At 41.4% G+C, this 25169-nt stretch overlaps 1 protein-coding gene across 1 annotated transcript in view; it reads left to right on the plus strand.

Annotated features, from left to right (window-relative positions):
* The window catches only part of SH3PXD2A (SH3 and PX domains 2A), a 343376-nt gene that overhangs the window by 62973 nt on the left and 255234 nt on the right, over positions 1-25169 (plus strand). The window contains 1 exon segment of the mRNA XM_078151076.1: positions 40-120. Within this exon segment, the coding sequence (XP_078007202.1) occupies positions 40-120 (81 nt within the window).

The raw sequence follows: 25169 nt of genomic DNA on the forward strand, positions 1-25169 counted from the left end.
TTTGTTCCAATTTATTCATTTTTCTTTTTCCTCTTATAGGTCTACATTATCAATGTGACTTGGTCTGATTCCACCTCCCAGACTATTTACCGGCGATATAGCAAGTTCTTTGACCTACAGGTAGGATTTTTCTTCTATGGAGATGCTGTTTTGTTTCACTTGGAAGGATCTGGATTTCTCATTGGCCAGGCTTCTTCTCACCTCTCCTTCCTTCCCTCCCTTCTTCCCTCCATCCCTTCACTTGACCTGGACAGTAATTTTCATCCAAAGACCTTGTGCTCAGATTATATCAATAACAGAGGATACAGACCTCTTGGATTGAGCCATCTTTGTGAGGGCAGCATTTCCTGGGCAATGCGGGTTTTTCCACCAAAGAACACGGATGCTTTGGGATATTTTTGACAGCTTCAATATGTTTCACAGAACCTCAGAACTCTCCTAGAGGGGGAAAGGACTTTGATGGTTTCCTATAGAATCTCAGAGTTGGAAGGGGCCTCAAAGGTTCTCTAATCCAGACACCCATCAAATGCAGGAATCCTCACTATATCCTTCATGACATCTAGACTGGTCATCTAACCTTAGCTTGGAAACTTACGATGAAATAGAATCTCAGAGTTGGAAGGGGCCTCAAAGGTTCTCTAGTCCAGACACCCATCAAATGCAGGAATCCTCACTATATCCTTCATGACATCTAGACTGGTCATCTAACCTTAGCTTGGAAACTTACGATGATATGTATGGAAGTTCCCTGTCTATCCAGGCAGCCTATTCCATTGTTGAATAGTCCTCATTGTTAGAAACTTTTTCCATATATTGAGCCTCCTTGTAACTTCCTGCTATTGGTTCTGGTTTCCTTATCCTTCTTTCCTATTGTTTTTTTCAAGGTGGGGCAAAGGTGGCAGCTATAATGGCTAACCACTGTATTGGTGGGTGTGTGTATATGTGTAGGCGTACAAATATGTGCGTATGTAAATAAGTGGGGTGAGGCAAAAGTTACCATACAGTGAATCAATGAAAAAAGACTTTTATTGAGCACTGTGTGCCAAGCACTGGGTATGCACGTAGAAAGGCAAAGCAAGTCCTTTCTCCCAGGGTATTCACATTCCAATTGGACGAGACAACACAAAAGGGAGGGTTGAGCCGCAAGGGGGATGGAAAGACTTTGTGGTGCTTAGGGTACGATGGCAGGATGGTGCTTAGGTCATTTTAGGAAGGATTGTAGTTGGTGCCTTTCTGCTCATCTAGTTGGTGTGAGGAGGGGCATGTCTGATGGAGTGGGGTGGGAGTTGGAGGGGCTGGCCTACTATCATTAGGAAGAGAGAAGTCAAGTCAGCAAGCACTTAGTAAGTGCTTCCTATGAGTCGGAGTGTACTGGGGGCTCTGGATTCTCTGAGAGGGACTGAGGATGGGGGAATCAGCATTTGATTAGGTGGAGGTAGGGGACATTGGCAGGAAGGTTAGGGGTGAGGATTCCCTGGAGCATCCGCTCTGCTAGGCCCTCCAGCACCCAGTGAGGTCTGGGCAACACACTTTTACTTTGGTGCTATAAAACTGGGTAAATCACTGAATTATACAGATGGCAATCTGCTCATGAATTGCTGGTGCTGAAACAAATTAATCATCTGGTGGCTGATTTTTTGGTGATGACTTTCTCCAGACTGAATTAGGCTGGTCCTTAGATAAGAGGCATAGAAAAGATCCTGGAACCAGAACTGGAAGGGACCTCAGAAGCCACCTAGGCCATACACTCTATGAATGTAAAGATCTATGTTTTGTATTGTTTGCTTGGAAAAAAAAAGCATATACTAAATCTTACTGTTACTTTCAAAATTGTCCTGCTTGTCTGTGCTTCTTTCTGTTTTCTTCTATGTATTCAATGTGTGTGTGTGTGTATATATATATATATATATATATATATATATATATATATACACACATACATACACACACACATATGTATTCAGTGACCTTTTTTTTGGCACTACTATTGCTAACCTTCTCCCACCGGGTGTGTGGGGGGGAATCTGTGGCCTCGAGGCCACATGTGGCCCTCTAGGGCCTCAAGTGCGGCCCGTTTTCCTGAATCAGGGAAGGAAGGGTAAAGAGAAGAATACACTAGGCTACAAAGGAAAAAGGGCAAAAGAACTTGCTATTTCTCATAATGATAGTGGGTGAGAAGAGTATACAAACATGGAGGTGGGGGAGTGGGCATCCAGTGAAACTTCACTGTTATGTGAAATGGACCAAGGAGGGTGGAACACATTTATATACACATCCGATCCCCACCCCTGTATTTCAGCTGTCCATTAAACTGAGAAAAGAAAGAAAAACATTTGTAACGTATAAGTATAAACAAACAAAATGAACCCATGCAGTGGCCATGTCCAAAAATGAATGTCTCTGGTGCACCTTGTATCCATCACCTGTTTATCTGGGGATGGGTTATAGGTTTTGATACAGAACTTCTGATCATTGCATTGATCAGAGTTCTGAAGCCTTTCAAACATGTTTTTCTTTATAATGCTACTGTTCTCATATAACTTGTTCTCCTGGTTCATCTCACTTTACTCTGCATCAGTTTAGACTGCTCAAAGATTCTCCTAAATAATTTATTTTGCAGTTTCTTATGATACAAGAATATTCCATTATATTGATATGCATACCCCAGTTTCTTCACTCATTCCCTGATTGTATAAGAGGCAATTTAAGGCTTTCCCCTTATATCCTAGCTCTTTTCTTTTCTTTTTTCCTTCTTTTCCCCACTTCAAGATCAGAAAGTTATTTTTAGTGTCACTCCCCCTCCTTTACCCTATTCCCATTTGTTTCGCTATTGAACTGTTGTAATTCTATCTCTGTGTGTGTGTGTGTGTGTGTGTGTGTGTGTGTGTGTGTAGGTGTGTTCTGCCCTCCTTGGTCCATTTCACCTAAGAGTGAGGTTCATTGGATGCCTACTCCCCCACCTCTATGTTTGTATACTCTTCTCACCCACTACCATGAGAAATAGCAAGTTCCTTCACTTTATTCTTCCTTTGTAGCCTAGTGTGTTCCTCCCTTTACCCTTCCTTCCCTGACCTCAGTTCAAACCCTCAGAAGAAAACCAAGCCATCCCAGGTCCTCTGTTTTTTTCCTTCAACTCCTGCAATAACTTCTGAAAGACATTAAGATTCTGAAGGAACACTTGTTTCTTCTCCCACATTTAGAATGTTAGCATTGCCTTATCATGCAGTTCAATCCAGTTGCTCAGATACATTTACCTCCTCAGGTTTTTCTGGATTCCTGCCTTTGTATTTCGAAGTTCCTGCTTAGCCCTGGTATTTTCACCAGAAATGCTTGAAAGCTGCTATTCCATTAGATATCCGTTTTTTCCCCTCTCTCTAGGATTATTCTCAGCTTTGCAGCATAAGTTACTCTTCGTTGTAAGTGCATATCCTTTGTCTTTTAGAATGTTGTGTTCCAAGAGCTGCCAGGTCTTGTGTGATCCTGACTGTAGTTCCTGGGTACTTGAACTGCTTATTTCTGGAGGTTTGCCATATTTTTTTCTTTGATGTGGGAGTTCTGTGACATTCCTAAGACTTTTCTTTTGGGGCTTCTTTCATGAGGTGATTAGTGGATTCTTTCTATCTATATTTTGTCTTTTGGTTCTAATAGATCAGTTTCCTTTTATGATTTCTTAAAATAGAGTGTCCAGTTTTTTTTTAATTAGAGTTTTCAGGAAGTCTAGTAATTCTTATTTTTCCTTGAGTTGTTTTCCAGATCATTCAACAGGCATTTACTCAGTGCGTACTATGCCTGCTCTGTGCCAAGCAATATTGTTTTTCATATCAGATATGCTACTTTTCTTCTGTGTTTTCAATATTTTAGTTTTGTTTCAACATTTCTTGCTGTCTTATGGAGTCATTGATTTCTATTTGGTTAATTCTGATTTTTAGGGAATTTGTTAATTAAGGTTTACGGCTATCTCTTCTAAACTATTTCTTCTTCTAATTCTTTCCTTCAGAGGTTTTATTTAATTTAAATTTTTTTTTTTACTTTTTTTTGTAGATGTGGTCCTTGTGGAAAATCCATGTTTTCCTTTGAATCACTCCTTGCAGAGTGACTCCAGAGTTACTCTCTCCTTTCTGGGGATCTGCAGATTTGCAATCATTTTTTACACTGGTTGGTGTTTGCTTTGATTTACTCACCTTTCCAGCTTTAGTTCATGAATTGAGGCTTTATGCCAGGACTGGGTTCTGCCACTTGCTGACCTTTCGGGTGGGATGGGCATGTTTAGTCTTTTGCTCTGGGTCCTCTGGGTTCTTGTGTCCCCATGGGTCTTTGAGGTTCAGAGTGCTGCTGGATCTTCATGGCCCTCTCTTGTGTCTTGGAGACATGAGAGTAACAGTGTGCTAGGAATCACAGAGCCCCTGTACCTAAGCTGCCTTAATCTGAGAGGCTTGGTGCTGATTACCCGAAGGATTTCTCAAGGGAGCCCTCTGTTCTTGGTACCTCCAGACACAGAGCCTTACAGACCACAGGTGTCCCTGACCATCTCTGCTCAAGTTGTGAGGCTATGCTGGACTAATGCTGACTTTACTGGAGGCCTCCTTTCCTATGGTTTATTTAATTTATATTATTTAATTTGTTTCTGTATTTCTTTATATTCCTTTTGTATATAATTCTCAATTGCATTGGCATAATGGATAAAACACTAGACTTGGAGTCAAGAAGACCAGAGACACAACTCTGACCCTGGGCAGATCAATATTATCTCTATTTTATTATTTATTATTTATATCTCCAATACTGCCCCTACAATATTATGTTCATTTTACAGATGAGGAAGCAGACTGAGAGAGGTAATATTTTCTGATCCTGCTCTCTTGATTGTTGAGTCCTTAGCCTAGACCACCATTTCTGAAAGGGGCCCTAGTTACCTGACTTCTCTGCCTCCCCTCTAGTTACCTTGCCCCTACCCTACCTTTCCAGTTTTCTTGTATATGTTGCCTTCCCCCATTAGAATACAAGCTTCTTGAGCACAGGTACTGCTTGGACGCTTGCATTGATGTCACTGGCACTTAGCACAGCACTTGGCACGTAGTAAATGCTTGTTAAATGGTTTAATTTATCTATCTAATAGCTCCTACCTTAGCACAGTACCCAGAGCATAGGAAGGGCTTAATAAATACTTTGTCTGTCTCTCTATCCATCTACCTACTTCACAAGGATGTTTTGAGAATCAAATGAGATCACATATGTAAACTCCTTTATAAACTGTAAAGCACTATAAATGTCAGCTATTATTATCATTATTTATTACATTTTTTTCTGTTGTCAACTATTTTACAATTGTTGAGCTTTTGGTTGTTTCAGCATTTTGGGAGCCAATTACAAATAATTTGTTTTTTAAAGATCATTTAAAAAATAAACAAAAAACATGGGATTCATAAGCTTTTTGCATAGTCCTGTCCACTCCCACCCCCTTTCTCTGTTCCTCTGCAACTCCTGTCCAGTCTCCAGAGGTCCTTCTAACTTGGGTGGGTGGAGTATTGCAGAGCTGCACTGATCAATGGGGTTAGTGTTGCTGGACAGGAAATGATGTCTCCTTTGGGGAGAGGGAGCCCTGAAAGGTCCCATTGATAAGAGAAGGGGGTCCAAAGGCCAGTGGAAAATGCAATGTAGAGTTTCCCTACCCCCCTTTCTTTTTTGGTCCCTTCTCTTACCTCCCCAATTATAAAATATCATAAGAAAGGAATGCATTTCCCCTGGCTTCCATCATTTCCTGGGGCTCCCAAGGGGACTTCTGAGTACAGAGCAGTTTGCCAAGTATCTGCAGAATCTGTCGATGAGATGACCATTGGAAATGGGCAAGATCTGTCCATTTGAGAGATGATGCTATCATGCATACGCAGCTGGGAAGGTTTTGTCAGACTTGGAAACCTTTGAACTTTCAGAATTTCTTCGGGTTTTAGCCTCTGATCTTAGCATTTGCAACACGTGCATCCCCGTTTCATAGAGTGAGGGCTCATACTTGGGATAAATTTTCTTATCTACATTCACCTTTATTTAAAAAGCAAAGGCTGGGACATTGTGGGATTCCTTTCCTAGGAATCTAAACTGCTGGTTTTGCACCAAGCAACTCCTTTAAGGAGGAACAAATTGATTTGCCTTCTCTCTCTCTCTCTCTCTCTTCTCTCTCCTCTTCCTCCCTCCCTCCCCCTCCATCTCTCTCCCTCCCTCCCTCTAGACATTAGTTGCTGGGAATCAATTTTCATAGGATTGAGTTTCTTTTTTTTTTTTTTTGGCTAGGCAGTGGGGTTAAGTGACTTGCCCAGGGTCACACAGCTAGTAAGTGTTATGTGTCTGAGGCTGGATTTGAACTCAGGTCCTCCTGAATCCAGGGCCAGTGCTCTGTCCACTGTGCCACCTAGTTGCCCCTGGATTGAGTTTCTTTCTTGTTGCCAGGTCACAAGAAAAGTGGCCTGCCTCACTCAGGGAGCAGACTCAGAACCATGATACTTTTCTGTTATTTTCCCTTGCATTAGTCCAATCCAATTCTATTTAATACAGGTCCCTGTATTTATCGAGCACCCACCCTATGCAGGACTGTGTGCTTAGCACTGAGATTGATACCAAGATGGATGAAACACCTTAGTTGCTGTTCAGGAGCATATGGCTTACTTAGTTGGAGAGAAAAGACGTTAGCACTGTGGTTGACTTGGTGGGTTGGGTTCCTCATTGGAGAAAGGAGGTTGTAGAAAAACTGAATGTGATTGTTGTTCTCAAAACTATTTTCTGAATTCCCCTTGAAGTCCACACTTTCCACCTTAACCTCTCTTTCTTAGGTGAGGTCTTCATTAAGGACTTGCCTCCAACCCCCCAAAGTCAGTTCCCACATGGCAAGAATGTGGATGAAATACATGTACCTTCATTTTACAGAAGGTGAGGGCTCATACTTGGAATAAATTGGATGTCACCCCAGTGACATTAGCCAAGATGGAACAAATCAATCAGGAGTGTTAGGTTTAAAGGGACACACTGGTCATCGCTCATCAGGTTTCCCCAGGATAATCTGGATTTAGATTGAAAACAAAAAATGCGGCACTAAGCCTATGTTTCTCCAACTAATACTTTGGCACTGAGTCTGTCTCCTCCTTCTGATCTCATTGCTGTGCCACTAGAGTGTGTCATAGCGCACCTCTAGCTACTCAAAAAACTGCTATTTGTCCTAGGGGACAGTTAGATAACAATGAAAAAGGACTCAGAATTTTTCAGCTTTTCTCCCAGAAGGATGGTAGATTGGTTGGGGTAGTGAAGAGCAGATTGAATGTCACTTGACATAAGACATACATTGTTCAAGTTCTGAATTTACTCTCCCTGCAGGTTGAGATAGTGCAGTCACTGGATGCCATAGATTATTCAGTAACTAAAGCAGGGTAGGCTTGGGTGTGGGAAAAGCTTCTTAAGAATAACCTGATAATGGTTTAACAAGGAAGCAGCATGATGTGTTAGGAAGAGCTGAATTAGGAATCAGAGGACTTGGGTTCAAATCCAGACCTGCTTCTTCCTAACCATGTGACCTTGGACAAGTACACCTTCCGACTCTGTTCCTTCATCTGTAAAATGGGGCTAAGAATACTTATGCTCCCTGTTTCTCAGGGTCATTGTAAGGATTGAAAAGAGAGGGTGTACAGAAGACACCTTGCAAAAACTTTAAAGAGGTGTGTGTGTGTGTGTGTGTGTGTGTGTGTGTGTGTGTGTGAGCTATTATTATGTAATTACTATACATCTATAGAAATGACAGTGGGGATAGTGTTTTTTATTTAGGGATTCTAAGTGAAGGATTCTATTTTAGAGGCAATGTGATATAGTGAACTGAATTTAGAGTTAGGAGAAACCAGGATTTGAATTATGCTTCTGATACTTTCTGGCTCTTTGACCATGAGTAAGTCACTTAAACTCTCTGAACCTCAGTTTCCTCACTTGTAAGGGGGGCATTTATCTCTGTAGTTTTTATATCAAAGGGTCATTAAGATCAAAGGAGATAATTTATTTAAAATCTTTTGTATTTCTTTAAGATCTATGTAGATATTATTTGGAGGAGAGTCTTATTGGGTACTAGGAGCATGCCTGGGCATTGTATGATTTTGGGATGATCAGCTTGTGAAAACTAAAGCTTTGATCTGGCTTCCTCTGTTTCTCTTATACTCCATCTCCAGATATTGGACATTTTCACTGTTGTTCTCCATTCTTGGAATGCTGTCCTTCCTCATCTCTGCCCCCTGGTTTCCTTCAAGTCTTAGCTAAAACTCAACCTTCTACAGGAAGCCTTTCCCGATTCCCCATACTATGGGTGCCTTCCCTTTAAGAGACTCTTCGATTTATCACGTGTATGTCTTGTTTGTACAAAGTTATTATCAGGTTGCTTCCCCCATTAGACTGTGAGCTCCTTGAAAGTAGGGGACTACCTGGTGTTTTTCTTTGTATGCCCAGAGCTTAACACAGTGCTTGGGATGTAGTGGGTGCTGAATAAATGCTTTCTGATTGCCTCACTGAAGGGTCTCTTCTCCACTAGAAGCTTCTCAGAAGCTCTAGAACAACTGGGAAAGAGAGAACCTTCTAGTATAAATGAGAGTACAGAAAGCTGGGAAGCCAATACCATCAGTTTGGCTCAGTTAGTTTTTGGAATAGGGCAATCCGCTGGGAAAGAAGCTATGCTGAAGGTTATAAATTTTAGGAAAGGTTGTATTGTCTGTATTCTCTTGCTTCTTTTGTGCTCAGTTATCTATTGAGTGCCCGCTATATGTCTCACTCTGTGATAGATTTAGGAGTGAGGGATGGAGGTATTGGTAATCGGGAGTTCATTTATTCACCAAGTGTTTTGGGGGCAACTGCTCAGTGGATAGAGCTCTGGGCCTGGATTCAGGAAAGCCTGAGTTCAAATCTGGCCTCAGTTACTTACTAGTTGTGTGACCCTCACCAAGTCACTTAAACTCTGTCTGCCTTAATCCACTGGAGAAGGAAATGGCAAATCATTCCAGTATCTTTGCCAAGAAAACCCCATGGACAGTATGATCCCAAGGGGTCATGAAGAGTTGGACACAACTGAACAACTGAACAACAACTATGTACTGGGTACTGGGGATTCAAAGACAGAAAGGAAATAGGTCCTGCCCTCAAAGAGCTTGTGTTATGTTTGGAGGAAGGAACAATACAGATAAATAAGTACCAAACGGAGATAAGGAAGACCCAAACAAAGATAGGGGATCAGAATAGGCATCTAGTTGGGTATGCTTCTTGGGTTGAACCTTGAAAGAAGCTAGAGATTCTTAGAGGTAGCCACAAGGAAGAAGGGCATTCCAAGTATGGGAGACAGCCTGAACAAGGGCATGGAGATGTGAGGTAGAATGTCATTTACCAGGAAAAGGAAGTAGGCCAGCTTGACTGGAATGTGAGTGTGTGAAGGGAAGTAATGAGCAATAAGCCTGGAAAAGTGTGTTACAGTCTCTTTTTCAGAGGGGCTTAAAATCAAGTTAGGCTGACAAGGCATATACAAATGAAACACTGACGTACAAAATAAGATTCTAATTCATATGTTTGAGGATTAACAATATGATAATGGTTAACAGAAAAGTTGTCTAATATCATAAATGATGCTCAGAGGAGGGGGAAAGAAATTATCAAGATCTGGGTTCCATGGAGGGGTGGGTTTTGTAGGATGGGTATGATTTGGATAGGTAGAGGGAAAAGATGGAGTGGTGGTGTGAATATGAGTGAAGACCCAGGTATAAAAGAGCACGGTTTATTTTTCAGGTTGGTAAGGAGATGGAGCTGACCTATTACAGTCAACATTCAGTTCCATAGGAACTCATCTGTGAGGAACCTAGTTCTAGAGCTGGAAGGGAAGTTAGAGACTATCTAGTCCAATCCTTTTACTTTATAGATGAAGAAAAGAGGGCCCAGGGAAGTTGTGACTTGTCTAACTTCACAAAAATAATATCGGGGAAGAATTTGAACCCAGGGCCAGTGATTTCAAAGGCAAATTCTTTCCATTGTCTATAGAAGAGAAATATTTGAACACCCTTTGGAGTGCGTAGCTCTGAGATCTTCTTTGTCATTTTAACAAAGACTCTTTTCAGAAGAATGTAACTATGAGATCTTATTTTTAGCGATACAAAGATTCTTTTTGAAAGAGTGGAGATGTTGAAGTCATTTGGGCCTGGAACTTGTTAAAAGCCTTCAATTTTTTTTTATGGAAGATGAGCACAGACCACTTGTGAGTGCATTGTAGAAGGGATTTTTAAAAAGTACTAGATGGTCACTGAGATCCCTTCCAACTCTGAAATTCTGTCATTTCTGTTAATGGAGAGAACACTGTTAGTGCCTCTTACGCTGCAGGAACCCAAGATTCTAATCACTCAATGCTTTAGGAGTCCCAAGATGTAGAACTGAAACATATCTCAGAGAGCATCTAATCTAAATGACCATATTGCATGGGTGAGAAAACTGAGGCTGAGCGATGGGTTTTGCCTGAGGATGTGGTGAATTTCTGACCATTGGAGATTTTTGAGCAGAGGCTATATGTTCACATGTTGAGATGTTATAAAGGATTTGTATGCTTTAGCTAGGGTAAGTCCAGTGTCTTCCCTTGGAAGGCCCCTTTCAACACTAAGATTATATACTTCAAGGTCACAGACACAGTAGGTCTGTGGTGGGGATTGGGACGAGAACTCAGGGCTGCTCAGTAGTTTTTGCTTTCCACAGTCTATGGCAAGCAAAGACCACAGAGGCTAACTGTCCTTTGTGGGTCACTTTCTTCTAGGTCTCTCTGTCCCATCTCCATTGCTCACTGCAGTAATGAGCTAGGATACCAGGTGGCAGGCAGGAAGTGTGTTTTGACTTCATTTTCATCATCTGAAGACCATTCCGCTCCATTAAGTTTTCTAAACATCTTTGACAATCTGGGCCATTTCCAGTGCGGGCTTCTGAGATCACTTCACACAGTGATCTGGGGATGAGGAAACTGATGATAGAACCCCTCAAGGATGCAGCTAAGTGGAATAGTGGGATAGCTGGATTTTGAGTCAAGAAGACTTGAGTTCAAATCTTACTTTCTGTTTGGCCTTGGGCAAGTCACTTACCTGCTGTATGGCTCAGTTTCCTCATCTGTAAAATGGGCACCAACTTCACAGGGTTGTTGTGGGGGTCAAATGAGACATATAGACATATATATATGAGATATATGTAAAGCACTTTGTAAACCTTAAAGTGCTACATAAATGTTAGCTACTATGATTCCACCTAGACACACCACCCACTCAATACTATCTGACTGAAGAAGGGACCTGCTTACCCACGAGGTTTTAAAGACAGCAGGACTGAATGTTGAGAATGGTCTGGCTGTTAATCTGTCAAGGGACTTAGAGGTGGGATTAGGAGAAATGAGGTGTGGAGGGAGTAGGGGGAGTATTTTAAGTTACCTTCTTGGTCCCGCTCCAAACCAGATTTCCAGCTTCTGCAAAACCTCTTTGCAAACCTACTTGACTGTTAAGTGTCCCAGGCAGTGGCCTGGCCTCTGCGAGGAAGGAACTGAAGTCCTTAGGAAGCCCGGGCTCTTTGGCAGGTTGTTTCACAACATGACTTACAAGGAGCCGGGCTGGAGTAATTGCAAGAGCAAATAGGCACTAGGAAGGTGCTATTGGTCCTTCGTGCTTGAACCCCAGCTAGTTAATGTGCAGGGTAAATATTTAGTTAGAGTTGCGAGAGGTTTTTTTCCTTCTTTTTTTCTTTTCTCAGGGCATGTGGAGGCTATAGCCAGTGGAGAAGTTCAGAGGGGCTCTCATCTTGTTAGGAAGAGTTCTTTCTTCTTTCTCACCTGCTCCTCTGACGCCCTGACCCCAACTTCCTCACAAATTTTTAGTGTAATTAACTTTCAGTGAACCAGTTTGGTGGGAGGGGAATAGTTATGGGGCTCTCAAAACTGTATAGTTTTTAAAATATTATTCATATTTGGATGTGGAATGCATTTTTTTCCAATGTGAGCCAATTTACTTTTTTTTTGATGGTTTACTCAATGCAGTTTAGTAGGGAAGAAAAGATAATCACAAATAAGCCTAACAAAGGAAGAAGGGGATAAGTGTCTTCAGAAATGTACAAACAAAATTATATGGGAGATCAGAAAAGGGAAATATTTCTAACTGGTAGGTAGAGTAATAGTCAGCTAGGAAATTCCCAAGAACGGGACAGGAAAAGCTTTATGAAGGAGGTGGTAGTTGATCTGGGCCCCAAAGTATGGCTAGAAATTGGACAAGTGAACTAATAATAAAATGAATTTGAGTGCATAAATATACACCCAATGAATCTGGGGGTGTGGTAGCCAGAGGTGTACTTGGTGTCAGCATAGATGGGAAGGAGGGGAACTCTGCAATGCCCTAGACTTTAACTGACTATTGGATATGTCAGTCTTCCAATTTATTTCTAGTGTGAGCTTGGAATACTTTTTTAAAAAAATGTTTTAGATTAATGTGCCCAGTGAATAAATTCACGTGGATAATTGAGGATTAACTATTGTTTTTTAATGGAATCACAGATGGAAGACTCTTAGGCTCACAAGAATGAGTCAAATTAAACTCCCCCTCCCTCCCCAAGAAGGCTACAATTAAGCATGTACACACACACACACACACACACACACACACACACACACATATACTCTCAAACACATATATGTAAGACTGTATTATGCTTATGTCATTTGTTTCTCTGTAAATGGATAGCATCTTCTTTCTTAGGTCCAAGTCTTTCCATATTTTTCTAAATCCGCCAGTTTATCATTTCCTACAGCACAACAGTATTCTGACCCAACCACATTCTGTCTGGGAGATTGTCACATGAGAGTTTTTCCCTCCAGTTTTTTGCATTTCCTCTATGCTTGGCTATATAGGTTTTATTTATACAGGAAAATGTTAATTTAAAATAATCAAAATTAACCATTTTATACTTCAACACTGCTCTCACCTTTATGTTTCTTTTCTTAAGGAATAACCCTCATTTGGCAGGAATTTCCTTTCACTTTTTTACTAGGTGACTTTGCAAATTCTTAAGGTGTTTGAAATCAAAATCTACTGGAAGGAAAGGTCTCTGGGGCTTTATGTTGAAATAACAGTGTTGTTTAAAGAATGCATCTAGCTTAAGAGTGACTGTCTCCTCAGAGTTCAGGGAGGCTATAAGGTCATTCTGGCTGGCAATGGTGAAGAGAACAGGTATGGCTCTTAGAGGATTCTCTGTGGGCAGTGAGATAGGCATGTATGTGTGTGTGTGTGTGTGTGTGTGTGTGTGTGTGTGTGTGTGCGCGCGCGCGCGCTTGAGCATCCCTAGATGCATACCACTAGAATTAGGTGTTGTATGGGTAAGGATAGGGTGAAGGAACAGGAAAGATGGCCTTTTGTGGGTGTATGTCTTACACAGGCAAAATAATTTTTTGGTAGGGATGGGAGAACATTGGACTGAGAAGTCAGAAAACCTGTGTTTTCTTCCATCTCTGCTGTTAACTCTGGGTGATCTTCATCAAGTTGCTTACCTTCTCTGGACCTCGCTTTCCTCGTCTGGCAAAGGCCTCACTTTGCACACAGCTGCCAAACAGTACATCTGACCATGTCACTCTCCTGCTTAGTAACCCTCAGTGGCTTTTTATTGCTTCTAGAATAAAATACAAGCACCTCACTTTGACATTGCAAGCCCTTCACAGTCTGCTGCTGCCCCTCTTCAGGCTCTGATGTGACCCTCCTTTTATGCACTCTCTCTTCTTATTCACATAGCCTACTTGTAGTCCTCTGAAATCAGTACTCTACCTGTGCCTTTGCACAGACTACCTCCCATGCCTAAAATGCACTCCTTCATTACCTTTGACCCTTATAATCTGTAGCTTCATTCAAGGCTCATGTCTCTTGATCCCCTTACTTGTTAATGTTTTCCCCCCACCTCTTCAAATTGCTGTGTATATATTGTTTGCACATTTTATTCACTCTGGAGAACGTAAGAATGTAAGCTCCCTGAGGACAGGAACTATTTTGTCTTGGTATGCACAAAGACCTGCAGTTGGAACTGGCTCTTACTAAATGTTTGTTGGATTGGATTAAATAGGATCAAACTGGATGATGACTAAGCTACCTTTCAGCTCCAGCACTCTATCAGGCTCTAACTTAATTAACTCTGTGTCATGTCTACATATTGTGATGGAATTTGATGTGGTCAGATTCCCTTATGACAACCTCTAAAGAATTGTGCAATTTGTCCTGTTGGACTGGAGGCTTTTTGGTTGCTTTGCTTAAAACAAATTAGCCATCTACTAGGGGTTTTCCTTGGCCATCTGGGCCCATTACGTGATAGGAGAGTACCCCAACTCTCAAGTCAAATGTAATGCTCTATCAAATAGCCTCTTCTCAGTCCCCATCCTTCTTGACCTCTCTGTAGCTTTTGACACTATTAATTACCCTGCTATCTAGACTTTCACGACATTATCCTTTTTTGGTTCTCTTCCTACCTATCTCACCACTCATTTGCAGTCTCTTTGCTAGATCTTCATCCAGGTCATATCTGCTGACTGTGGGTATCTTCCAGGACATTGTCCTGGTCACTCTTCTCTTCCTTCTGTTTCACTTGGGGATCTTATGAGCTCTCATGGATTCAATCATCATTTCTATGCAGATGATTCCCAGTGCTACTTATTCAGCCAGTCCTAACCTCTACTGATCTCTAGACTGGCATCTCCAATTGCCTGTTGGACCTTCCCTTTCCCCTTCTTCCTTTCCCCTTCCCCATTTCCCCCTCTCCCATTCCTACTCCCACCATTGAACAATTCAGACTAGGACTTAGCACAATGCATGGCATCTAGTATAAACTTAATAAATGTTTACTGATTGATTTAATTGTTTGATTGTTTCTGTTGCAAAAGAGCATTAGAATTTACATCCATGTGACTCACTAGTTCTAGTTCTGTGCTTTCATAACAATACTTTTATTTGCAGCAGTCGTCTGGAGATGAAGTGAGGCCAGACCATTTAGTTAAAAATAGCACAGAATAGCCCTGAGAAAAGAGAGAGAGAGAGAGAGAGAGAGAGAGAGAGAGAGAGAGAGAGAGAGAGAGATGCTGTTGATACTGTTACAGCTTTGTTTATAAGTAGCAAATTCCAGGCCAATAAGTTTTAATTACTGACTCATTTCTCTAAGCTTTGTATTTTTTTTTAAATTATGACTGAATTTGATGCTACCAGGAAATAGCATGATACTGACGGAACATTGTGGGGATTTCAGTGACCCCAGTAAAATGCTACGAAGAGTCTCAATGGCCCCTACAGAATACTCTGGGAATTCCTATGACCCCAACAGAATGTTTAGAGGCTTCCAATGACCCCAGGAGAACACTAACTCCCATAGGGACTCCTTGGCTATTTCTCTTTTTCAACTTTGATGTGCTGCTTTCCCGTTCATTATATTCTTATGGCCTGAGAATAAACTTCTTGCCTCTTCTGTTGCTTCTCTTGCAAATGATTTTGATAGAGAAAGTAGAATTTGTGCATGGGAAGGATAGAGTATGCTGAGATGCGTTTACCATAAGGAAGGGAACAGGAAGATATTGTTATTTAATAGAAACCACCAATTCCATGGATCAGGAGAGCTGTCTTTGTACCTGTAATTAGTGAGTAAAGTTGGAGGCGGAAAGGTCTTCCACTCAGAATCAGCAGTAGATTGTACTTGGAGTGTACAAACTCCAAGTTTCAGCTTTTTATCTTTTGAAATAAGCACCACCCCCAAGACTTTGACCAATATTCTCTTGCTTATGTGTATTCTCTAGGAGTGGGTTGGCTTAGAAGCTAATCCTTAGATCATGTACACTCTCTAGAAGTGGGATGGCAATAATTTCAGACCATAGGTCTCTGTCCTAGAGAGAATGGACCCATTTGGGCTTGTCCAAGGTGACAGTGTTGGAGACTAGAATCAAACAAGAGGCTCCTGATTCCAACAGAAATTTGAACAAATGGGTGCAATAGAGGTCAACTAATTATCAGCATGGTGTGTGGGAAATGTGCTTTCACTGGAAGTCAGGGCACCAAGTTGGTAGGAATCCTGGCTTTTCTACCTTCTATCTCTGTGACCCTGGGCAAGTCATTTAACCTCTTAGGCCCTTTTGTGCTACAGTGGAAAGAAAGCACATTGATTCTGGAATTGAAAGTTTCAACTGGGTTTAAATCCCTTCTGTTATACATTCTACCTGTCTGTTTTGGGGTAAGTTGCTGAAAAGTTTCTTTATCTGTCAAATGAAAGAGTTGGACTAAATGGTCTCTGAGGTCCTTTCCAGTTCTCTCATCCTCTAATTCTCCATATGGCCTCCCAGTGACCACTGAGGTAGAACTTCAACTCTAGGCGTTGGCAAGATAGCCATTATGCCAGGAAGGTGTGATAAGGGGACAGTTTTTTAAAAGAAATGCGTGCACTTTTAATGCTAGAAAATTTCACTCTCCATGGCATGTAGATATTTACTTCATGATGTTGTGGCATGCATTACATTCAAAGTAGTGTCAGTCATTGAGGTCCCTGAAAGGGCAGTGACCCAAAGGAGCCACTGGATCAACTAATATCCTCTTGAGTGTGAGGAGCAGTGGGTGGGGGTGGGGGAGAGAGAGGGGAGGGAGAGAGAAGGGAGAGAGAGAGAGAGAGAGAGAGAGAGAGAGAGAGAGAGAGAGAGAGAGGAGAGAGAGAGAGAGATTGATTGAGAGAGAGAGAAAGAAAGAAAGTGTTTTCATGAAGTTGCTGGGAGAAGGCCTCTGCAGGGACACTGGGGAGATTGTAAGTGGAGCTGGAATGTTGTCCCAGTGTTAAATCTTGGACCTGTTTATTGGTTTTAAGCTTCAGGGTGGAGTGTTGAGCTGAGTGTGGGGCACTCTGGGGATTCAGATCAGTATTTGCTATTCAGGGCTGTACAGATTTTGCTCTGAACGATAGATAATGTTTCTTTAAGGGGAGACCCCTTCACTTTGCTATAATTGTTGTGATCGTAGATGGCACTGTCTGGAAGGTTGATATTTAGTGTATCAGCACTGACAATGTGTATCGGTCATTCTGTGGTAAAATCAAAGAACCAAAGACTGTCAGAAATGGAAGAAATCATCCAATCCAAAGGATCTTAACCAAGGATCTGTGGATTTATTTCAGAGGGTCTATGAGCTTGGATGAGAAAAAAAATTACATCTTTATTTTTACTCATCTCTAACTGAAATTTAGCATCTCTAAGAATTATTTTAAAATGTTTTTCTGAGAAGCGGTCCATAGGCTTCAGCAGATTGCCAAAGGGGTCCATGACACACAAAAAGTTAAAAACCCCTACTCTTCTCCAACTCTGCCATTTTACAGAACTAAGAAAGGGAAATTAATTTCTCAGAGTCATACAGAAAAACAGTGAAAGTGCTGGTACTCGTCATTGTAGTGAGAGTATCCATACCAGTGATGTCACAGATCCTTTAAGTCTGTTCTCTGAGAAAGGTACAGTGTTAGTTTGTCTGTCTGTCGGTCTCTTTCTCAAACGCATATGATAATATCTAATAGCACATAATATAATAATATTTAAAATAAGCTCCTACATAGACTTTGCTGTCCTTAAGGAACTTATAACCTAAGAGTGCTACATTTATTTTAAAACAAATTTTATTGATATCTTTTAAAAATATTTTAATTTCCCAATTTCTTTTGCTTCTAGTAAAGACTTTCTAGAAAGTCATTCCTTACAACAATGAATAAAATAGAAAGAAAAATAGTTCAGCAAAACTAATAAATACACTGGCCAAGTCTGAGGTACGTTGTCCCATCTTTTCTTTGGCGTCAAGCTTAGTCATTTGAATTTCATGGCATTCAGTTATTATTTGTTTGTTATTCTTCTTTCCATTTACATTGTTGTAGTCATTGTGCTTATTGTTTTTCTGGTACTTCTTACTTCATTTTTAACTAGTTCATATATGTCTTTCTGTTCCTCTCTGCGTTCTTAATAGTCATTGCTTTTTATGGTTAAATAATATTTCATTAGTTTAATATACCAGAATTTGTTTAGCCATTCCTCAATCAAAAGGTTATCTACTTTGTTTCCAGTTCTTTTGGTGCTTTAAAAAGTGCTAACATGTTGCTGTATGTGGGACTTCCCTTTTTATCTTTGACCTCTTTGGGGAATGTATCTAGCAGGGGAATCTCCTTGTTCATTTCCACAAGAAGAGGTATGTTTATTAACACCTGCTTCAGTCAAGGATATGTGCTCCATGCTTTGGTGGATACAGAGAAGAGTAAGACACAATCCCTGACCTCAGGGAGTTTACAATATAACAAAGTTGGGATGGGATGCATTCCATAAGAGAGGTACAAAGTTCTGTGAAAAATTCAGATGAGAGAGGGAGAGGGACCATTTCTGACTTATAGTAGGAGGACAGAAATCAGAGAAATATTTTTTTAATTTTTTTTTAAATCAGAGAACTCTTAATGGAACAGGTGGCATTTGATTTGGGACACAGAATAATTAGGATTTTGAGAAGCAAACATTTGAAGAAGAGGGTCCAGGAAGAGTAATTGATCTGAGTAAAGGTACCAGAGGCAAGAAAGTATATTGCATGGTTTGGGTGATGGTGAGTCTCTGATTTGACTACTGTAGGATATATGGAAGGGAACTTTAAGGAGAATAGACTGGAAAGGTAGGTTGGAAATACATTGTAGAGGGCTGTGAATGCCACACAGATAATGGGGACACTGGGGAAGTCACTGAAAGTAGATTACTTTGTCAGCATGTACTGGATAGATTGGAGGTGGAGAGGTTTAAGGGGAAGTGAAGCTATCATCTAGGCTGGTGGCAGATGGAATGTGAGAGAGATTTCAAAGGAAGGGCCAAAACTTGGAGAATGACCAGATGTGAGGGACAAGGCAGGAGTCAAAAGAAGCTCCAAGGTTACAAGTCTAGTAACTAGGAAAATGATCATTTCATGGAAGAAATAAGGAACTCAGGAAAGTTCATTTTTAGATGTATTTGATTTGAGGGGCCTGCAGAAAGTCTAAGAAGTGCTGAGACAGTTTCATAGATGATTGCTTGAACCACTAGGGATTTTTAAGGTGGAGAACCTGCTTGCCCCGATGAAAGAGAAGTTTTCAAGTGGGAAGAGCCAAGTGTAATTTATAGAAAAACTTGAATTCCTAGGATCTTAGTGTTGGAAAGGACCTTAGAAGTCATTTAATCCATCCTTCCTAACCTAAAGTTCAGATTCCTTCTGCAACATCTCTGATGGGTGGTCATTCAACTTTTACTAGAACACTTTCAGAAGCCAAGAGCTTACTACCTCATAAGGCAGCTCATTCATTGCTGGACAGTTTGCAGTGTTAGAAAGTTCTTTCTTACATTGAACTGATCTACTTCAGTATAATAATAATAGTAATAGTAGTAGTAGTAGTAGTAATAATAATAACAATATTTATATAGCATCTTAAGCACTTTACATATGTTATTTCATTCGATTCTCTCAACAACCCTGTAAACTTGGTGCTATTACATCTTTATTTTACAGATGGGGAAACTGAGGGAACCCCCAGATTCCACAGCTAGCAAGTGCTGATAAGAGATTTGAATTCACATCTTGCTGACACTATGTCCATTGTGTCCTCTAGCTGCTTAGGTGTATAAATTCCAATCATTACTTCTACAATATAGTAGAACATGGAATGAGTCTACCCTTGTATATGTCAACCCTTCAAATATTTGAAGAGTTATTGTGTACCTTTTATCTCTTCTTCAGTCTCTAGGTTCATCTGCTCCAGTTGTTTCAAATGATCTTTGTATGGCAATGTCCTCTTCCCATCCTAGGTGCTCTTCCATGGAAATGATCCATTTAGGGAACATTCCTCCCAAAATGTGGAACAGAAGCCTGAATAGTAGTTATTTTTGCGAGGACAGAATTTATTAACTGATTTTTTTTTTCTCCAAGAAGGATGGGAAGCCAAGATTCTAGTTCTGGGGAATTCATGATTCGTGGGGTGGGCTCTTTATAGTATTCATTTGCTTTGTTGAAGTTATGCCTATGCTCCCACTGCCTTCCCTCCCTCTCTCCTACTTGCATGTTGAATCATCAACACCAGCTCGTCCAGTAGCCCCATCTGAGTCAAGCCAACACCCAACTTTCGGGCTGCCCTCGACTGCACTCCTTGTTTTCCTGGTGTGAGGTGGTTAGGATAGTGATCAGGTGATGACGACGTGCTGGGGAGGCCTCTGAGTGCTGCTTCGGCTGCCTTCAGTTCCAGCCTCGGCACTGTCATAGGGAGAAGAAGCCAGCTCAGGTGAACCGGCCTCCTGTCTCTCCTCTTTTCTCCCCACTCCTGAAAACCAACTGGAAATAGTGGCTGGAAAGTGTGGAGGGGGACAAGCTCCCCCGCAAGTCCAAAAGATGAAAGGGAAGAAATTCTTTGGGAGCAGACAGGTGAGTGACATCTTTATAAGCCTGGTGTTCTGTATAAACCATCTCCCTAAGGAGCTGCCACTTTGAAAGAGTGAAGGGGGAGGGCTAAAGGCTTTATTCTCAACCAGAGATAGCAGCTGGTAGAAGAGGCAGGCTAGGGATCTGCATGGGATTGGTGTAGCTCCTGCTGAACAAACACAGGTCTCAGCCCACCCCCTTCCCTAACCCTTCTCTGGCTGGGCCATCCTATCTGGTTTTCACGGTGCACCTCCCCAAATCCAATGACTCCAGACTCTGGCATCCCTGCCCACCTCCTGCTGATAGGAACAGTCTCTGTTTGGCTTCTATGCTAATGGAATTAGTCACATCAGACAGCAGTGCAAACAGTGGGAGTCTGATCCCAGGGTTTCTTAATAGGAGAGTACAGTGTTTCTCTCGGGTGCGTCTCTTTGCCCTTTGGAGAAACTCTTGAGTGAACTTGTTGGGGCTGGGAGATGTTGGCTCTATCTTGCTTAGGCCCAGCAAACACTGAATTCCTTGTCTCCTATGGTGCTTTTATTTTATAATACTGTGCTTCAGTCTTACTTTGGTGGTTGTGGGGAAAGGAGGAGGAGGACACTTGGATATTAGCTTGTTGGTAGAAAATGGTCAACAGTTGAGAGTGGGAGAAATGGGGGAAAATGATAAATTTCCCCCTCCCCTATCCAGTTTGGCTTTGAGTCATGAAGGAAAACTGTGGGTCTACATGGGATTTATTGTGTGTTTTGTAGTAGTTTGGTCCCTGAAGGGGGTCCCCTTACCGATGTTCTGACATCTTTCTCTGCAGAGATAGGCTGGAAAGATATCTTTTGGGCCCTCTTAGTGAATGTCCCATTGGGCCATAGAGAATGGCCTGCTATGAAAGGTCTGCTATGAAAGGTCCTTGGGGCCCCTGTAAGGTAGCAGTAAATTATCAGTGGCTGGTGTGAAATGCTGACCGGGGTTTGGCTCTGTCTTTCTGTCTGCTAATTAGGGGACATTTATCTGGTGCTGAACAGAACAAAGTGGCCAGTTCAGCTCAGCTGGAGGGCTCAGCTCAAGGCCTCCCTAAGGAGTAGAGTAGGAAGGGAGGGAGGGTAGGAAGAGGGAGGCATAAAAAGGTGGGGGCATTTGAACTAAATAGGCAACATTCAGGTATATATATATTCCAAAACAGGAAGCAGTCTAGTGGTGGGAGCCTATGGTTCAGATGCCAGGAGAGACACAGGTTCTGATCTCAGCTGTGACAAGTCATTCGTTCATTCTTCCAAGGCAGGGTCCAGTCCAATATATTGTTCAGGTATCTGGGAGTGAGGTCTTCCCCATGATATTTGTCTCCTCCCAAATGAATGGGTGTTCTCTCCCTCCCCCTCCCCACCAAGAATCTGACCCAGTTTCTGGTGGCCTGATTGATTCTCATGAAAACATTGGGGGTTGGGAGAGGGAATGTCACCATACAAATTAGATGATTATTGAACAGGACTTCTTAACCATGACCTTAAATAGGAAAAATATTACATCTTTATTTTCATTAACCTCTAATCAAAATGAGTATTTCCTTCAATTATTTAAAAACATTATTCTGAGAAGAGCTCATCATACATACATTACCAAAGGGGTAGGAAAAAGGTTCATAACCCCTGGTATAGAGGGTTTAGAGATTGGTCCTTGTGATGATCAGGGCTCTGGATGTGTGCCTCATGGACAACAACTGTCCCTCGCTTGAAGTTGCTGTAGGGAAGAAGGGAAGAGGAGAGGGTCGGACAGATGTTTGCAGAGCAAATACAGGAGACATCATGTGCCTGTAAGACATGGTAAAACCCATGGGTTAGGAAAGGTAGAGCAGAGAATGTCAGGCCTGACTGATGAAAGGAGAATGTGTAGATTGGTGGATTTAGAAGCCAGGGCAGAGACAAACTTGAATCCTGTTGATTAGTTCCAAGTGGAGCTCTCTTTTCCTCTGAGCCTGGAAGGTTCTCATTGAGCCTGGGAGAGTAGGCTGATTGCTTTAGTCTCAGTTCCCTTAATACACATCTGTGAGTTGAAGGAGTCAGGAAACTGGTGCTCTGCCAACGTAAAGGTGGGCAGTAGACATTTGGATGTCAAAGTGAATGCTTAGGAATCCTGGTGTTTCTCCTCATTGTAGACCTTTCCCTTTGGCTCTAGGAAACACAGTTAGGGGGTTCGGAGGACAAGCACTTTTTTATTCTTTGTGGATGGAGAGAAGAGAATGGGCATGTGTCAATTCAATTTAGCAAATATTTACTGAGCAATTACTAAGTGGAAGGCGAAGTGACTAGGATGGTGAGAAAGCAGGAAAACAATCAGTTGAAAGAACTGGGGATATTTAGCCTGGAGAAGAGGAGATTTAGCAGAGGACATGAGAGCTGTTTTCAAATATTTGAAAGTCTATCACGTGAAAGAGGTTCTAGCCCCAGAGAGTAGAACAAGAAGGAAAAGGTAGAAGTTTGAAAGAGAGAGATTTTGATTGGGTGTAATGAAAAGCTTCCTAATGATTAGAGTTATCTAGAAGTAAACTGAAGACCCAGGAGGTCTTCAAGGAGAGACTGGGGAATATTTGTTTGAGATGCTTTAGAAAAGATTCTAAAGATGCTTTAGAAAGAATTCAACTTGTCAGGTCTAAGTTGGATTAGATTGAACTGTGATTCCTACCAATTCTTAGAGTCTGTGACGCTGTAGAAGACACTCTGTTGGTTGGTGAAGGCCAACAATTGGCCAACCCAATCATGTTAGCTTCTTTCATGTATGTCCTTACCCCATTTCTACCTCTTCCTCTGTGAACAATAATCAATTCAAATATTGTCATTGCTAATAGAAAGGGGTGACATTAAAGTACCCAGTGGCTTTACTCATCCCTGTGACTTCACCCTTCCTTGATCCTCAACCTCCTAGGATCCCTAGCTTTCTCTTAATTGTGTCATTTTTTCCTTATTAAAATTTTAAGCTGTTTTCAAGCAGGGACTGTCTTTGCCATTAAAAAAAAAATCCCACTGCTTAGCACAGTGTCTGGCACATATTAGGTAATTAGTAAATATTTTTTTCATTGGTTGATTGATTCATTCCTTCGCTTCAAAGAGAATATGATGTAAATGATTGTAATCTGGTTTAATGTCTAGAGTGCTAGACTTGGAGTAGGGGAAGTTTAGGTTTGAATTGTAATTCAGACATTTACTATGTGACCCTGCACAAGTCACTCTATTTCTCTGAGGCTATTTCCTCATCTATAAGATGACTTCTTACGTCTCTTCTACCTCTAAATCTTTGATCCTGTGATGTGACAAATGGACAAATCAGTATAATGGTAGGTAGAGTGGGATAACTCTTTTGAGGCAGCAGGTGTTAAGGGAGCACAGTTATCCTTTTCACATGGTGCCCCTGTGATCTGAAAAATCCGCATAAAATTTTTTGGCTCTCCCTTTGTACCAGAGAGGAAGTCTGAATTTTTTCTTTTTCTTTTATGGAATGTTTACAGTACCTTATTGTAAAATTTGTGTTAAGTATTTGATCATAGGCTATATATAGATCAATGTTAAGTAAAAATACTAGCTTTTGTGTGTTTGTTGGCTTTTGTGGGGTTTTTTTTTGCAAACTTTAACTTTTTACTTTAACTTTAGAAAAGAAATTGTGTGTATTTATGGTATTAAAAGATAAAATATGTTGATATTATACAATACTATACATATATTTTATGCATTTCTGAGTTTCCAAACTTTTTTCCATGTCATCTGCTAGTCTTCATATGTTATCTGTGCCTTCCACAAAACTCTGCCCAAGTTCCCATTTAATTTCTTTATGCCAACCCTGCGATATATCGAATGGCAATGGGCAGTCGCAATGTAGAAGGGATAACTGTGCAGAGAAGTAAGATCTGATTGGGGGGGTAGGGTTATGAGAGGGAAGGATAGGAGCAAAGAATTCAGCTCAATTCAACAAAAATCCGTCAACATAGGGCACAGAACACTGTGCCAAGTGCTGGGGGAGATACCAAGTGTAGATATGATGCAGTCCCTGCCCTCTTGGAGCTTACAAAGGAAGAATATCATTTAAGATGGATCTTTAAGGATAGTTGAGAGAGGAAAAAGTAAAGCTCTGAAGATTGGAAAGCAGTATAGGTAATGTCATGAGCAAATGCAGTGGACAATGAGTAGTTCAGTTTGATTGAAATATTGGTATATAATGGTGAATGGTGTGGATTCAGGCTGCAAGGGTAGGTGAGGATCCAGGTTTCAGAGTACCTCCAATGCCAGACTGAAGAATGTGGCCTATCCCTGTCATTCTTTCTTTGCGTCAATCTGTCTGCCATTTTGTTATGTACCTGTCTTCTTGCCAAAGCTTGCTGTCATTCTCTCAATGTGTCCATTTCCTTGTCTGTCTGTTTTTCTTAGTTGTGCTTTTCTGCCTTCAAGTATTTCTCTTCCTCCTTCTCACTCCCTGAATCTGTAAAAAGGTTAGAGGTTCTGAGCTCTGGATGGGCAGGGAATAGGACCTTCCTGCTGGAGGAGGGACAAGGGTTGGTTAGCATTTGAACAGAACTGAAGATGAGCACCTTTCCCAGGGATGGAGCCATGCCCTCGAAGGGCTTTTAATTAGCTCCTTGTATCCCATGGGCTTGAGCACTGGAGAGCTTGGCTGCAGATATTGCTTTTATTCTTGTTTGATAGTTTTGAAAGGAAATCCTCA

The sequence above is a fragment of the Phascolarctos cinereus genome, unplaced genomic scaffold (assembly GCF_003287225.1).
Source record: "Phascolarctos cinereus isolate Bilbo 61053 unplaced genomic scaffold, phaCin_HiC Scaffold_3;HRSCAF=262, whole genome shotgun sequence".
Lineage (NCBI taxonomy): Eukaryota > Metazoa > Chordata > Mammalia > Diprotodontia > Phascolarctidae > Phascolarctos > Phascolarctos cinereus.